Source organism: Abramis brama, assembly GCF_963993115.1.
Source record: "Abramis brama genome assembly, chromosome: 4".
NCBI classification, from domain to species: Eukaryota; Metazoa; Chordata; class Actinopteri; order Cypriniformes; family Leuciscidae; genus Abramis; species Abramis brama.
In genome coordinates, this window is record NC_139966.1 from 18,158,953 (window position 1) to 18,176,951 (window position 17,999).

Consider the following 17,999-nt stretch of genomic DNA (forward strand, 5'->3'; position numbering starts at 1 on the left):
CGATTGCGCTCCCCACATAGTAAAAGTGCCCACTACTCAGTGCCCACGAACACTATGTCTATCAGATCACAGGCTCTCTGTAAAAACGAGACCTATGAGCGCGCGCGCTGCTTACACAGGCAGCGCGCCCAAAGCAGTAAATGTGTCCGCTCCCAGCCCACATCTACTCGCACACATGAGTCCCACGGGACTCGCGCAGCCCTCCCTCACTCAGCCAAGCACTGTTGTAAGGTCGAGGATGAGCGCTCCGCCCGCTGTATTAAGCGCGCCCCCCGCCTCAAATGCCGCAGGCATAACGCCTACATTTGTGAGCCCCGTAGCACCTCTGTCGCACGGCGAACAGAGCGCGCTCTGTATCCGGCCCTTAGCCAACCATGCAGATGCATGGGCAGCGCTTCCAGGGGTTTCGGACTGGGTCTTAGGCATTATAAAGAGAGGCTTCTCGCTACAGTTTTTTTCGACGCCCTCCGCGCTTCACAGCGCGCGTCGAAACTTCGGTACCGCTGAAAGTAGCACACCTACTTCGCGCCGAAATATCAAAACTGATAAGCAAAGGGGCGATAGAGCTTGTTCCCCGAGCTCAAAGCGAACAGGGGATATACAGCAGATACTTTCTAGTCCCCAAAAAGGACGGCGGTATCAGACCCTTTCTGGATCTAAGACGACTGAACAGAGTGTTAGTGAAACGCCGTTTCAAAATGCTCACAACCAGCAAAATTCTCGCGCATGTTCGCCGGGAAGACTGGTTCATGTCGATAGATCTGAAGGACGCGTATCTTCAAATACAGATAGCGTCACATCACAGGCGATTCTTGAGATTCGCCTTCGAGGGTCAGACATACCAGTATACAGTCCTGCCTTTCGGCTTGTCCCTGGCACCTCGTACATTTACGAAATGCATGGACGCAGCGCTCGCTCCTCTCAGACTCAGAGGCATGCGAGTGCTGAACTATTTGGACGACTGGTTGATCCTAGCCCAATCACGATCTCAGCTCATAGAGCACAGAGCCATTTTACTCGATCACCTCGAGAATCTTGGTATCACAGTCAATTGGGCGAAGAGTTCACTGAACCCCAGTCAAACGATTCCGTTTCTGGGTATAGTTCTGGACTCACAGTCTATGACAGCGCGGCTGTCGCCACAGCGCGTGCTGAACATTCAGCGCGCGGCGAAGTCTTTCCGCCGCGGCGCTTTCACCCCGCTCAGGAAATTTCAAAGGATGCTGGGTCTCATGGCCTCAGCATCGTCAGTTCTCCGGCTGGGCTTGCTCCGCATGCGCCCGCTGCAGTTCTGGTTGAAAGCGCGGGTTCCGCGCAGAGCGTGGGTGTCCGGTCATTTACGCCTCAAGGTCGATCAGGACTGTGTCACAGCCCTGGTGCCTTGGATGGCGAACGGCTGGTACCAATCAGGTGTAAGCCTGGGGACTTCCTCGAGGGTTAGGATGGTGTCTACGGACGCATCCACCTCGGGATGGGGAGCGCTACTCGAGGGCAGACCGTTCTTCGGCCTATGGTCGGAACGAGAAAAGCTCCAACACATAAACTGCCTAGAAATGCTGGCAGTGCACAACGCGCTGACGCGTTTTTGTCCCCACATCAAGGACCAACACGTCATAGTCCGTTCGGACAACATGGCAGTGGTGTCCTACATAAATCGCCAGGGCGGTCTGAATTCCATATCCCTGTACAGGCTGGCGAAACGCCTCCTACTATGGGCTCAGCACAACTTACGCTCGCTGAGAGCAGTACATGTGCCCGGGCTTCTGAATGTGGGCCCGGACAGACTGTCCAGGAACAACGTTCCTACAGGCGAATGGTCTCTACACCCACAAACAGTCCGGCTGTTGTGGGAGAGATTCGGCAAAGCGGAGGTGGACCTATTCGCGTCCCACGAAAACGCTCACTGCCCCGCATTCTTTTCAAAGACCGACAGCGCGCTGTCCCAAAGGTGGCCGCGCTGCCCGCTATACGCTTTTCCCCCCGTCTCCCTCCTGCCTCAGGTGTTGGAACGGGTCAGGAAAACAAAATGCCCAGTGCTGCTTGTAGCACCGTTCTGGAAGAACCAGGCATGGTTCCCAGTTCTGATGCAGTCAGCAGACATCGCTCCATGGCCAGTGCCGTTGAGGAGAGATCTCCTCTCGCAGGCCAGGGGCTCGATCTGGCACCCACACCCGGAACTGTGGTCCCTTCATGTGTGGGCGCTCAACGGATACCCGTTGGTCTCGCAGAGGGAGTCATGAATACCATCACGGAGGCTAGAGCGCCGTCGACCAGGCGGCTCTACGCTTCAAAGTGGTCGGTTTTCTCCGGCTGGTGTACAGCTCGGAGCCTTTCACCCCTCGAATGTGAGGTAGCGGAGGTTCTCTCCTTCCTACAAGAGCTGTTGGATAAGGGCAGATCCCCTTCCACGCTCAAAGTGTATGTGGCGGCTATTTCAGCGTTCTCCGGTTCAACGCTGGGTCAGTCACTGGGAAGGAATGATTTAGTCATCCGCTTCCTCAGGGGAGCTAGGAGACTGAATCCACCCAGACCTCCTTCAGTCCCTATGTGGGACCTTTCTACGGTCCTGGCGGCCATGAAAGGTGCCCCTTTCGAGCCTATCCAGTCAATCAGCCTCAAACATTTGTCTTTCAAAACAGTGTTTTTGATGGCTCTCGCTTCAGTGAAGCGCATAGGCGATCTGCACGCGCTCTCCGTGAGCCCGACGTGCTTGGAGTTTGGTCCTAATGACTCTAAAGTCATACTCAAACCTAAGCACGGCTATGTGCCGAAATCCCTCAAACGCCTTTTCGGGCTCAGGTTATTTCCCTGGCTGCCCTGCCGGCGTCGAGTGAGGAAGGGGACTCGAGTTTTCTTTGCCCTGTTAGGGCTTTAAGAACTTATATGTCCCGCTCTGCTGCCTTCAGACAGACAGAGCAGCTCTTTGTCTCGTTCAGAGGACGTTCCAAGGAACGGCTGTTTCGAAACAGAGTCTATCCAGATGGATAGTTGACGCCATAGCGCTGGCTTATACTGCCAAGGGCATTCAATGCCCGTTGGGAGTCAGAGCGCACTCTACGAGAGGCGTTGCCTCCTCGTGGGCTTGGTCCAGCGGGATTTCCTTACAGGATATATGTACGGCGGCAGGCTGGGCCTCTCCGTCTACATTTATCAGGTTTTATAACCTAGAGGTTCCCGCCTTACAGGCTAAGCTTTTGTCGGTGTAATCTATTTACAGGCGCAATGCGCTACCGACTATACTGGGCAGAACTGTGTAAGACCCACGTTTTCCCACATTAGTGCAGGCTCCCTACCCTGGCTTTGTGATGTCATATTCGCGTCTGTGGACATGTCTATATATGGACGGAGGAAACCCCTCCTGTCTTTAGACTCTCCCTGTGAGGTCATGTTAAGCCCGCGGACGCTACAGTATAGGGAATTAAGGCTCCCCCCCTTATTCCCTGACTCTGTGTGAGTCTATCTGGTGATTATGCACTGTATGCCTGAAATAGCTTCCGGTGATCAGTGTTTTTATCCCAGCACGCACGGCGTTTTGCAAGGGGTTCCCGTAGCGTTTTTCAAACGCAGTACAAGAGAACTCTCGTAAGAGAACGTACTCGGTTACTAACGTAACCTCGGTTCTCTCTAGAAGAGGGAACGAGTACTGCGTTCCCTTGCCGTGCGTTTGGTTCACTCTGGTTCGCTTCGGCGATCAAAATCAAGTGAATCAGCCTTCTCGAGCTCCTTTTATAGAGGTAAGCCACGCCCGTCTCGGCGGGAAGTGGCGAGGAGGGCGCGAAGCGCCCTCATTGGTCTGATGTTGCATCAGCCTGCGCTCGATAGGCTTATGCAGTTGCCGCAGAGCAGCCAATGAGCGGACAAGCCGTCTTGCTTCAGCTGTCTGCTGCTGCCGCAACGCGTTTTACATATATGAAAATTAAAGGATAATTTTTGCTTCAGTGTTTCGTGAAAAGAGACTTTTCCCGTAGCGTTTTTCAAACGCAGTACGAGAGAACTCTCGTAAGAGAACCACTAATGCCATGTAATGAGTGAGTATAGGAACGAGTGAAAATTTGACATTTATTAATACAGTCGAACTATACTCCACAGTGATGAATCCTAAAACAAGCTATAAGCTGCAATGGCATAGCAATACCAGTGTTTCTTACAGGAATTTTGGTAAAACTGTGGTGGGTGGACCTCGGTTCTTCTAGGGGGGTTTGGAGGCATGCCCCCCCATGAGAAAATTTTGTGCATTTTAATGTTAAATTCATCAATCTGGTGTACTTTGAGAGTTCAAAATTAAAAGCTCCAACCCATATTCAGTGTGCAAATTAAACAAAGAAAAATTCAAACCTCTTTTAGTTACAGTGTCTATTTACATTACACCTACTACATAATAATAGTTATAATATTAATCCAATGACAGTAATAGCCATATTTTGTAAAACAAATGCACTAAAAAATAAAGGAAACTTTCATAATTAGTTTTGTACCAATTTCTATACTTGAAAGAGATAAGCACATGATCTTTTATTTTGACGGAAACTGCATCAAGCTTTTATTTTGGCGGAAAACATGGTTTACAAACGCGTCTCGTTAAATTTCTAGTGAATTGCAGTAATCGTCAACTATGCAATGTGGAAATAATCTGTAACTGGGTAATGGGTTCCTACACTCATGACATAGCCTAAGTGTTTTGAAAGTAGTTTTGCTTACCGCAGGCTCTACACAGGCTCTACACTTTCTCTTCTCTCTCCTGATCCTCCTCACTATCATCATCTGCCGCTGGAGCTGATGAAGGTCAGAAAACATATATTTTGACACATAAAGCGTCTGCTTTAAGGGCCCGGTTCTATTTTTTCACGCTATTTCTCTGCACATTCCTTGCGTTTCTTCTCCATCTCGCTGACTATTTTGACAGATATACACTATTTTGACAGATACACACTGACACCGCTGCACGCTCGCTCACTCGTTAAAAGTTGTGATTGGGCCAGCCCAGTGTCAATCAAGAAAAGAGCCAATGGTCCGCTTTCATGGGCTGGTCTGTCAGAAAAAAAAAACTAACACTGACTTTTTTTGACCACTGCATTACACCGGCACAAACCCAGCGCCGCCGATTAAGCAAAACAAAACCAAACGAATGGGCCGCCGATGTACAAATTTTTGGGCCGTTAAAAAAAAATAAAAAATTATGTATGAGCATGAGATGTATCGGCCCAAAAAGCACGTCGGCCCACCGGGCAAATGCCTGGTATGCCCGATGGCCAGTCCAGCCCTGGTTTATATTAGAATCTTTTATGTGTGTTCACATTTTCCTCAAGTTACAAGTTACTCCCCTGTTCATTCTGGGGCCTTAGCCCTTCCTGGTTATTGTTTCTTTTAGCTACTGTAACTTTGTCAAATAAAGGCTAGATTCTTTCCCACTGAATCTAAGTACAGAAGCTTCATATGTCTGAAAAGCTATTTGTTGACAGCAATTTAGCATAATTGTCCTAGCCTATGTTTAAAATCATATTATTTTCTGCTAGAAAAAGAGTAAAAAGGAACATAAGAAATCAGCTATTATCATAATTCGCATGTCTTCTGTTGTCAGAGTTCTCAGCATTTCAGTCATATTTTGGCACTTAATAGTGGAAGGATATCTCTCAGAAAAATGTACGATGCTTTGGGTTAAAGACATGGCTAAAACATAATAAAAATGTTTGTTCCAACTTAGTTCTAATGTAATCCCCCAGTGTCACTTCCGCCAGCTGGAGTGCCTATAGTCTCACGTAGGACAGGCCTTCAGACTGACGGCAGAAGGTCTGGACCCTATCGCAGCTTTAAGCGCCCATTGTCACGGTTATAAACACCACAGCTTTCATTTTCAAAAGGGGGTTTGGCGTCCGGCATTTGTTTTCCAGGCGGACCATTAAAGAACGTAACACACACGTCTCCCGGACATCCTTCAGAATTCAACCAACCAGACAACAACTTTGAAAACCTGAAGTGTTTCCAGTTGAGTGTGCCATATGCATCAGATGTTCAGCCAGCGGTCTGTGGGAGTGATGTCTGAGGCTGAGACTAGAGTGCCTACAATCTCCACCAGAGGGCACACCACTTCTTCTTCTTCTTGTCCAGTTTTATGGTGGTTGACAGTTTACCGCCACCAACTGGACTGGAGTGTGAAGCATCAATGGGAAGGAAAAACAAAACAATCATGGGAGAAAAAAAATATATGCTTTAAATTTACTTAAATTTAAATTATACTTTCCAATTCTGTTATTTTCAGATAACCAAGTATTTATCTATGTATTCTAGACTGTCCTGAGGCACGACTTAATATATTTGATCGATTGAAATTGATTAAACTTATATCTTTCAATTTCTTAATCAACTCCTCTCTATCCTCCATAAATAATGCACAATGTAGAAGTACATGCTCAATAGTCTCAGTTTCACTACATAATCCAGTTTAATGTCTCCCTATTGTGAACCATGAATTATTATTACCAGAATGTCCTATTCTGAGTTTTGTAATAATTATATCTTCGTTCCTACTATTGAAGCATACTCTCCCTTTACCGACTTGTTTTTGGATATTGTAGAGGTGCCGCCCTTTATTTCCCTGTCCCACAGTTCTTGCCACTTTTTATACATGCGTTCTTTAATTCTTCCTTTTATTTCTGCTTTACTCAGTGGACTTTATACTTCAACGTTCATATGTTGCATTGCCCGTTTGGCCAGTTTGTTGACTATTTAATTACCTTGTACTCTCACATGTGCAGGTACCCATATGAACCTCAGGATTAAACCCATATTCTGTATTCTAAGCAGATTTATAGGTATTTCATATATTAATTCTTGTCTTCTTGTTGACTGCCCACTTCATAAACTATTTAAAGCTGACAGAGAGTCTTATTGGCATAACTTCCTCCACCCATTGAACAGATAACAAAACTGCTATCAGCTCTGTTGTAAAAACGGATGCATAATTGGTTGTCCTTTTCTGAATGCTGACTTGTAATCTCTGAATATGTACAGCTGCAGCCGAATGTCCTGAGGATCCTTTGACCAGTCTGTGAATATATGGAGCATTGAGGAGTATGCTTGATCCAAAGACTGTTGAACAACAACCTCCTCTGGGTAGATTTTTCATTAGATAAAATTGTAGATAAAAATTAGTTATAAAAGTTATAATAGTTTATAAAAGCTACTTAAATGTCCTAATTAAACTGAGGTATAATCCTGGCTTAATGAACCAGGCCAGTGCCTGTTAAAACTGTTTTATATGGATGTCCCGATCTTGTTTTTTTGTGACCCCAATCCGAAAAAACAAAATAAAATCACAAAACACACTTTTAATCAAGGAAGTCCAGTTCTTTAAGTGCTTTAATTGGAGATGCTACTGGAAATTTTCCTCACTTTCATTCAGTTATCTATACTCTTACTCCCACTTTGAAGTCTAGATTCCTTTTGAGGAAAATCAGCATCATGTTGTCGATGAATCAGTTTTCTTGCCACTACAAACAAATATTTTGGAAGGAAACTCTAAATATAAATTGGAATCAGTCGATAAAATGCCTAATATTAAAGATGAACGAGAAACAGCAAGTGCTCTTTGCCATCACGGCTATTTATCTGCAGCAAAAGGGCAAATGCTGGTTTATCTGGGCTCATAAAACCATTCAGGTTCGGAGTTAGCATGGCGAGTACATAAAACCCTGAGCTAAAATTGGCTTCTCCTTCATCTTGCCTCGGCACTGAAAAGTGTCAGATCACATGCACTCCACTGTCTTCACTCCTATTGGTTGTCACTCCTAAAAGTCACTATTCATTTGAAACCTCCTCCATTATTGGAGATTTTGACTGTCTTCTCCATTAGTGTCCACTGGCTGTCTTTAGCCGAGTTCATATTACCCTTCAAATTGCGCAATATGAAAATTGCGAATTGAAAATACACCCAATGGAAACACGCCAATTTTGCAAAAACTCCCATATATCACAAAAAAGTTTTGCGCTTGCATTTTTTTCAGACAATTCGAAAATGGAATATTTAGCAAAACTGCAATGGAAACCGTTTTTGGGCATTTACAGGTCACCGGACGTAGATGTCGCAGTGTGTTTGGACAGAAGACGAGACATCTGCTCAATTCTGTAATGAAAACGTGTGTAGGCCTGTGGTGAATGTTTAAAATGCCCTACAATCTTCCTCGCAATAGCCAGTGTTTCTGTGATGCTGCGCTAAAAAAGCAGACCCTCATATACAACGAGCTGAAGAATGTTCGCCATGAAGCCCATGTTCATTACCACCATACCATCCATTGCTTTTTCATATTTCTTGCAATGTCTCGCAAAACATCATGGGGGTTTGTCTATTTCCCAAGAGTTCAGCATCTCCTCGATAGCCTGTTTTATATGCTCTGCTGTATGAGACCCATGCAACTGATGACAATGCAATATCACACACTTTAAATAAAGGTGAAAGGTGACAAACAATCTAAATAAATTCTCTATACTTTATTCTTACAGATTATACTGTATTAAGCAATTAGTTGTGCAAAACAAGCTAACCAGTTTTATTAATGATTAGGCAACTGTCTTAACATAAATAAAGTCATGAAATAGAATCTATTCTTGAATAGTAATTCTTTACACATTTGTGACGTAAAAAATCTGTAATTATTATCTGATCAAGTAATTTTTCATTTGATGTCATGTTCTCTTTTTAATGAAAGACATTAGAGATAATGGACAGGAAATCACTGGGAAAACCCTCATGTCCCATTTCAACTCTGTTGACTGTTTTAATAATCATATTTATTTAAAATCACTGTATTGTGGAGGAATTTCTGCAGGAGGATGATGCATGGCAGGGTTGCTGACCACAGATATCTGCAATAAATATAATATATATGATCAGCTACCTTGCTTACATATTACTTATTTATTGATATTATTAAACAATTAATGCACCCATTACTTAGCGCTTTACACACTTCCAGTTCACATATAGTGACACTAAGTTCAAATAATACATTTGTTTTGTGGAACTGTTTTTTTTTTAGTACGGTTTTACGCAAAGTCTAATTACACTGGGGTTACAAGCTTCTCTTACCTCTGAGTTGTTAAGATCATGGAAGTGATTGTGCCCAAAACAACAGGGATGTTGAGTTAAAACTTGTGGAACAAACGGCACCTTTGGAAAAATACACATGTAGAGTTTTATGTCTTCTTACTGTGAAATGCCACACATGCAAAGACACTGGCAGACAGTTTCAGTATTACAGGTTTATAGACATCAATGTATTTCAAATGGAGTAGAAAAAAGCAAAAGACCGAAATCCTTTTGAAATGTCCTGGTGTGGAACCTTACACTTTCATTTGGATATCTTAAAGTAATTTTGAAAAACTGAAAAGCTATTGATATTGTCATGGTAATGTTGCTTTTTTTGAAGCAGTTAAACTTGGAGTTTTGCTATTAGTAGAGACGTTGCTGCTGACCACTGTTGAGAGACACACAGACTCGGGTAATTCATACTCGCTTAATCTCTGCATATCAATGGTTCAAAACTCCATTACTAGCTCTAAAATCATGTTTTGGAAAAAGTCAGTCAGTAATAAATACATTGGCATTCAGTAAATTGTCGAACCCATAAAAAGTAGAACCATTGTCCACTTTACATAAAACAAATCACAACATGACCTTGTGTGAGTGAGTGAGTGACGTACACACGAAACGCGAATAGAGCGTCTGGCGCAAGTGATTTTCATGTTAAGTCAATGTAAAGATGCGTTTACGCGCATCTGGAGGTCCTGTGGCGCGAATGAGGCGTTTAGTGCGGCGCGGACGCGCGAATGAGGCGAATTGATACGCGCGGGTGATTTAAAGGGAGCGAGAGAGAGAGAGAATTCTGATTAGTCCAGAGGATGAATTGCGTTTAGGCTAAAAATAGGTTCGGCGCTTATCGCGGTTTGGAAAAGAACTGCATCTTGCAGTACATTTTAAACAAGGAAATATAGCGATTTGGCATGAAACGTTGATGGAGCAGTGAATAGGTTCAGTACACAGCAAAATGACATGACAAACTCTTCTTTTTTTTCGTGGACGCACATGTATGTAACTTTTCTACTTTCTCACTGCTCACGCGCCCAATGTTGGAAACATTTGGGATATTGTAAGTAATCAACTAAACAAAATATATAACTCTGGCCTAGTGGTTTTTGGATATTTTACCGCAAAAATCGTACATAGTTCACTTTTAAGGGATTAAACATTCGAAAGTGAAGAATTTAAAGGGATAGTTCGCCCAAAAATGATATTTAAGCCATGATTTACTCACCCTCAAGCCGTTCGAGATGCATATGTCAATCTTTTTTCAGACGAACACATTTTCAGTTATTTTAGAAAATGTCTTAGATCTTTCAGTGGTCATAATGTGAAGTTATGGGGTCCACAACGTTGAAGTCATACTGAAATAAAATAACTGGCTTCCGGTGGCGGTCGGTGCGCGTTCAAGGCAAGGCAAGGCAAGGCAAGTTTATTTATATAGCACATTTCATACACAGTGGCAATTCAAAGTGCTTTACATAGAAGAAATTAAAATAAAAATAAATAAGAATAATTAAAACAGTTTAGAAAAAAATAAAATACAGTACAGTACAAACAGTCGGACGAACATTGGCACAGCGTTCACAGAGATGGATGCTGGCGTATGACATATGACGTAGCGTAGGAAGCGTCGTGACGTAGAACGAACGTGACAGCGGAGCCAGAGAGCAGAGCAAAACAAAACTCAACGTTCGTTCTACGTCACAACGCTTCCTACGCTACGTCCTACGTCATACGCCAGCATCCATCTCTGTGAACGCGCACCGACCGCCACCGGAAGCCAGTTATTTTAGATTATAAAGTTTTAAATATGTATATTTTTACGACAAAACCGCACGGATTACCCTCAGAAGGCCTTCGTTTATCCCCCTGGAGCCGGATGGATTATTTTTGAGAAGGATGCATGCACATTTTCGGACCTGAATCAGCTGGACCCCATTGCTTCACATTATAACCACTGAAAGATCTAAGACATTTTCTAAAATAACTGAAAATGTGTTCGTCTGAAAAAAGATTGACGTATGCATCTCGAACGGCTTTAGGGTGAGTAAATCATGGCTTAAATATCATTTTTGGGCGAACTATCCCTTTAAGAAATAACTATTTGTGTTGTAAGTTGTAGTACTTGTTGGTTCTTGTAAAGCGTGAACCCAAGTGTAAGCACCCTTGTAAGAAACAATTTCCATTCCATATCTGAAGGGGTTTAGCTGACAAAAACGTTTGTCAAAGACTTGACGCATCATCACTCACCTGTGGAGAACAACAGCAGGCGACTTTACAGGCAAATGCTGACAGACAGATGGAGATGATAAACTGAAGGAAGGCGAATATCAATGATACACCACTGATTCCCCAGAAGAGAGTCTGAGAGAGAATTAAACATTAGCACAAATTATAATGACAAAATAATTGATGATTAGCACTCACATCAGTACACAGGCTGTTCAGAAGTTCAGAATCTATCATCCTTGAGGTTCATATAGTAATACAACATATTTATAGGTCAAACTGGACTGAGTTTAAAATTAATGTATAATGCCTTCTTGCATTGTAAATGATCAGTAATAGCAAGAGATCTATAAACTACTTCTGAAATGTTGGAAAAAAGAAGTGACAGATGAAAGGAGATTAAGACTTGACTTTTGACAAGTGTACTGAGCACACAGTGATCTTACTGTAATTACTTAATAAATGTGAATATAAAAGTTTGTGACATACCTTATACTTGTCCTCAATATAATAACAATCATAATCATTGCAGTAATGGTACATGTTGAATGGCCCTAGACCCAAATCCATTGAAATTATGATAAAGGAAATGCCTGCAGTTATAGCACTGAAAATGTTCATTCCCAGTGAACCTTTCACCTACAGTATAGGTAGAAAAAAAAAAAAAACACATAAAATGGATTAATAAATTAGCAAGAACTTTAGTTTGTTAACATAGATGGAAATTTTTATGGAGTGTGATAAAAATACACTACTTATATACAGTAAATAAATAAAATATACCCCCAAGCATCAATGATCAGAGTCCAAGCTCCAATGGCTCATGTGGATGATTAAGGGATATTAATGAAAGGTATCTAATAACTACATTATTAAAAATACTGTAGTTTTTACAGCAAACAGTATATAGTACAGTCTCATCCGAGCAGACATTTAATGGCGACTCAGCGCTTTGTTTCTCGTGTTTTGGGGCTAAATTCTATCACTTTGTCTGAGAACTGATCTTTCAAGATGCCATCAGTTTGATGACGTCACCGGAAGTCCAGGAGTATTTATCTTAAGGTCCTTTTTATTTGTATTATTTATTGTATAATATGTGTGGCCTTCTAACCTTTTTAAACAGTGCATTTGTGTGAACTGTTGGGCTTAAACTGTAATGTCAATACAATAATAAATACAATTACAATACAATATCAGCTCAAAAGGTTATAAATGTATTTTTTATACACAAAATTTGTTATACATACTAGTTTTCACTTTATGTACATCAATATGTCAATTTTCATAAAGGTAGGCCATTCAGATTTTGCGTTATTAGTCGCTGAAATTTAATTGGCTGCTAGCAGACATGTTTTTTTGTTTTTTTTTGTTTTTTTATGCAGCCGAGTCATATTATTGTTATGACATCCACCAAAGCAGATTCAAATTAATTTTAAACTTTACCGATCCTTCAGTTACAGTGATAAGAAATTTAAGTTGTAGCTCAAATGTCATGTAGTTTATATCTATTCAATTTTCGGTGTTGCGTTCAGGAGATAAATAACAATTTCTGAAAAATGTATTAATTATTTAATACAATGTATTGTATTAATTGCCAGCAACCTCACTAAATGCAATGAGAAAAAATTAGTGAAGATTGGACCAACAGCCTTATATTGGCATCCTTCTGATAATGCAGGAGACAATAGGATACAGAAAAATAGTGGCTAGCATTGTTTCATGTTTGGAAAAGTTTGAAAAAAATTTGAAAACGGGTTTCAGAACATTTAAAATGGCAGAAATGGAATGAAATCGGAAATATAAATCACAAAATCACTACAGAAAATCAGTACAAACAAAATAGGGTTCCAGTACCTCTGGTGCTTAAACCCCTAATAATAAGACGTATTGTGTACATACCAAACACAAACTGGAGGGTGAATTCAGTTTGTTTTCTGCAGCAATGCAGAGTGAGCCGGCGGAAATGTACTGAGAGCAGAGAGAAAGACAAAAGTCTAGGCTTCTATTGGAATACGTAACTTACATTATAAAAGACACAACACTTAATTGTATAATTGTTTCTTACGATGAGAGATCCCCAGTAAGGAATACCACTTAAGACAAAGATGGAATCTGCATAAACTGTAGACATGATCCCCAACAGGAGAGTCAACAGACCAATCATTATCTGGACAGTCTGTGAAGGACAAGAGAGTCTTTTATAAAGTAAAACAGTATCAAATTTTGGGTAACAATATTACGTGAACAATATAAATTTATAGCAGCTGTAGTTATGCATTTATGCTTGTACTACAAAAATATCTAGGTCACATACTGATTTGTGGATGAGCAAAATTTTTCACATTTTTTGATAGTTTGCAAATCCTAAAACATTTGAAAACAACCCTGTTGGATATAAGATCAAACATCAGAACTTGGGAAAGTTACTTTAAACCATCGTACGATGACCCTTCACTCATGGACGCACATGTATGTAACTTTTCTACTCTACTAATGCATACAAATACCATAATATGTTTGCAGATATTTAGGAAACATGCTAAGTTCACATACTCGTTTCTCTGAAAAATCCTTCTACAGCCAGTTATTTTACTAATTATTTTACATGTTCTGTGGTTTAATGTCTGTTTTTGTTCTGGTCTGTGTGATCTCGCCCACTGCCAGTTCACCCAATAGTATTTCGACACCCTGGATGCAAGTTGGCAGGAAACACAGCGTATTGCAGCCATGGAAACGAGCAAGCAAACTAGGTCAGATATTGCAGATTCCACATAACCTAAAAGCCTCGATATCCATCTAAAACTGTATATGAACGAGAGCATATTACAGAGCATATTAAAATGCTGATAAATAAACTCATCAACTTACATCAGTGTAGAAGTCTCCACGGATTTCATTGTCAATTGCGCTCGTTCCTGTTGCATGTTCTCAAACTGGCAAACCGCGTGAGCGTTGAGTCTGAGGAGGAGGGGCCGGGGGAAACAACGATCTCTGATATTTTGAATTTGGACTGCAGTACCTATTTCGACCACTGGCTGTCATTCTTACAGACAGCACCTTTAAAGTAAACAACAGAGCGTTCCCAATCACCCGGACCGACTGCTTGCGCAAGCATCGCCAGAAAAGAGGCAGGTGAGCCGGCATGTTAGTAAGACTCAAGCCGCCTTTCCACTGCACACAACATTCGAATTTGGCCTTGAAGCAACCATTACCTCGGCTTATTCACCATGGTAAAATGAGTAATTTTAGCGAATGTAACGCAGCTCCCGCACTACTTTCCATTGGAAATAAATTACTTTCGGTCCAACGGGTGAAGTGTGTAGTGTAAAGGCAGCTTCAGGCGGCTTTAAAACCGGCCTCCACTATTCAGTTTACTACTTGCTAATGTGCAGAGTTTGGATAATGATACTGAAACTGCCATTGAGCCACCTGGCTTTTTGAGACCTCACAGGGAAAACGAAAGAAGGCGGCGGCGTCTGTCTTATGATCAACGAGCTGTGGTGTGACCGTAAGAGTATACACATAAAAAAAACGTTCTGCTCCCCTAACTTGGAATATTTCATGCTCATCTGTCGACCTTTCTGGCTCCCAAGGGAATTCTCTGCTGTTATTGTTATGGCTGTACACATACCTCCGGACATTGATTTGACGCTCTCAGAATTATACTCAATAATCAACATACAGGAAACCGCATACCCAGAGACTGCGTTTATAGTGGCTGAGGACTTCAACAAAGCATAACTGAAGAAAGTACTGCTAAAGTACTATCAACCAATTAACTGCAACACAAGGGAAAATCGTATTCTGGATCATTGTTACACTCCTTTCCATGATGCATGCAGAGCCCTCCCACGCCCCTATTCAGCAAATCAGATCACTGCTCCATTCTACTTTTATCTGTCTATAGATGGATAGTAGACTTCAGAAGACAGAAAGGAGTACACGCCCCCATCACCATCAACTGTGACACAGTGGAGAGGTGTTTTTTTTGTTTTTTGTATAATTGTAGTAAACTAGATGTACCGCATGGCGGTACAAAATATGACCGCCGCTCAGGCCTGCACTGGCTTTCCACAAAAATAAATGACGTGGAGCAATTTGGCTGTATTGCGTGTTTATGTATATAAGTTGTATATTTTAAAAGACTGTCTGGAGTATTCCTGTGGATCATGGATAATTTAGAGTTTTGTAATTATTTGCCATTACTATTTAAGTTTTATATCAAAAGTCATTAGTTTAGACACTTAACATCCATAATGTGAAAACGTCACATCCATAACAGTGGTTAACAGTAAAAAGCGACTGAAGTGCCCTTGAGCAAGGCACCTAACCCCTCACTGCTCCCCGAGTGCCGCTGTTGTTGCAGGCAGCTCACTGCGCCGAGATTAGTGTGTGCTTCACCTCACTGTGTGTTCACTGTGTGCCGAGTGTGTTTCACTAATTCACGGATTGGGATAAATGCAGAGACCAAATTTCCCTCACGGGATCAAAATAGTATATATACTTATACTTATACATACTAAGTATGAAAAATCTGTGATTTTTTTTTTTCAAAGGACCCTCCCATTCAATTTCTACAAACCTCTACCAAACGGTTGAGGTGCCTGTTGATGGTAAAAGTCAGTTATCTGACCTTGGCATGGGTTTGTTGTGTTTTACTGAAATAAAAAACATTTTTTCCCCAAAAAAGTGGTTTTATCTTGTAGCCCTGGTCCCAGAGTTTAAAAAAAACAATGTTAACAAAATTAAACTCATTCCCACTGTACCTAGTAGAACACTTAAGTAAATGTCCCATTGAAATTAATGGGATTTTATGGATTTAGGTGAAGAAAGTGTACACATAATACATTTTGGTCTGTACCATGAAGAGAAAACTGATTCAACTATATAAACTATATATTTTCTGAAAGCGTAGACTCTCAGGATGTGATCTAACATGGCATGAAACATGTCCCACCCACGTCATTAGTATACTGCCCAAGCATAACACATTGGGTATTGGTAAATCGGGTATATGGCTGATACCTAAAAAAAGTAGTAGTATGTGCATGTCTGTCTGTGTGTGTGTGTATGTGTGTGTGTTTGTGTATGTGTGTGTCTGTGTGTGTCTGTGCGTGTATGTGTGCGTGCGTACATGTGTGTGCGCGTGTGTGTTTGTGTGTGTGTGTCTGTGCATGTGGATTTGTATGTGTGTGTATGGGTGTGTGTCTGTGCCTGTGGATGTCAGTGTGTGTGCATGCTTGCGTTTGTTTGTATTCCTGCATGTGTGTGTGTGACAGTATCATCCTAAACCAGCAACCCTTCGCTCAACAGCACCATCTACAGGCCGATGAGTGTACAGTCACTAAATGTGCACATAAATGAATTTATTTTATACCCCCCCATGGATGAAATTCTACGAAACTTAGCATACCCCCAGAGGATGTCAAGTTAATCATACACATGAAATATGGTGCAGTTCTGAACATCTCCACTGAAGATAGGGGCGATTAAAGCAGAATAATATTGCATTTTCATTTTTTATGGGAGGGGCGCAAATCACAAATAAGTGATTATGGGCTAGGTTGAGGTAATTATTTAGGAAAAACTGGATTTTTGGGGTTTGGGGGGGCCCAGCGCGGGGGGGGAGTGGCCCTCGGGGACCAAACAAAATTTTTCCGTAAAAGTCTAGTGGGGCTACATGCTCACCAAATTTCATGTTCCCCGGTGTTTCGGTGTCCCTGGTATCGTTGACGGAAAATTCAGTAGATTGACGGGAAAAAAAAAAAAAAAAAACTTTGACAATCCCTATATGACCGCTTTCGCTAGCTACGCTAGCGGCGGTCATAATTATGTCACATTCTTTATTCTGCATTGCTGCTAGGATCTATGCACACAAGATTTTCACTCATTGTACACTTGTGTCAATGATGTGACATTAAAGTAAATAAATTATCAACCTGAACTTATATTGCTTTCTTAGATTGTCACCAAGTCACATTCTTCAATAAAAAAAAACGTGTATGCTTTGTTCATGTGTGCACCACTCCCTTTTTAGAATTTTTTTCATTTTTTACTTTCCTTACCTCAGACTGAAATACCACATACAAAGTATAAAATAAATAGAACAATTTCTCACCCCAAGGGCTTTTGGTTGGCCTTTCAGAAAAGGCTGAAGTCCATGAAGAGGTGAAACTCCTGCTAGCTGTTGTCCATAAACAGGCACAGGAACATTTGTCCCAGTTCCAGCTGCTGGTGATTGTGTCGGTGGTTGAAACTGGATGACAACCGTCGAAGAGTTCACGGGTATGACAGTGTGAGACATTCTTCTTTCTGAATCTGAAATTGACCTGTACAAAATCATAGTAAATTGAGACATGTAAAGGATATGATTATAAATTAGATTTTGAAGAAATTTGTATTTGGTCTTCATCCTGTTGAAAGTGGTCTTCATGCTGTTGAAAAACCTATGAATGCAGTTATATCAATAGTAGATATTACCATTGGCTCAATTATTGTCATCAACTAGAATAACTCTATTAGACTTTGAAAACAGAGAATATGATATATAATATAATATAGATCGTCAGTGCAAGTATATAATTTGTTTTTTACCGGAAAGAAATCTTCTCTTCAGTTGGTTTACCGCACTTTGCTCTGTAGTTCAGTTCACTCTTCTGAGATGTAAGCCAATATAAGTAAGATGTCATAAGAG

The 17,999-nt window shown here is 41.5% G+C and overlaps 1 protein-coding gene across 1 annotated transcript; it reads right to left on the reverse strand.

The window, feature by feature from the left end:
* Positions 1–7,798: 7,798 nt before the first annotated feature.
* LOC311082086 (membrane-spanning 4-domains subfamily A member 4A-like) lies at positions 7,799–17,609 on the reverse strand (the record flags this gene model as incomplete). The annotated part of the gene is made up of 6 exons (XM_084112830.1): positions 7,799–7,885; positions 11,327–11,440; positions 11,795–11,944; positions 13,205–13,273; positions 13,371–13,481; positions 17,424–17,609. 6 exons carry the CDS (start codon positions 17,607–17,609, stop codon positions 7,799–7,801), a joined length of 717 nt encoding a protein of 238 aa, XP_083968956.1.
* Between the last annotated feature and the right edge of the window lie 390 nt (positions 17,610–17,999).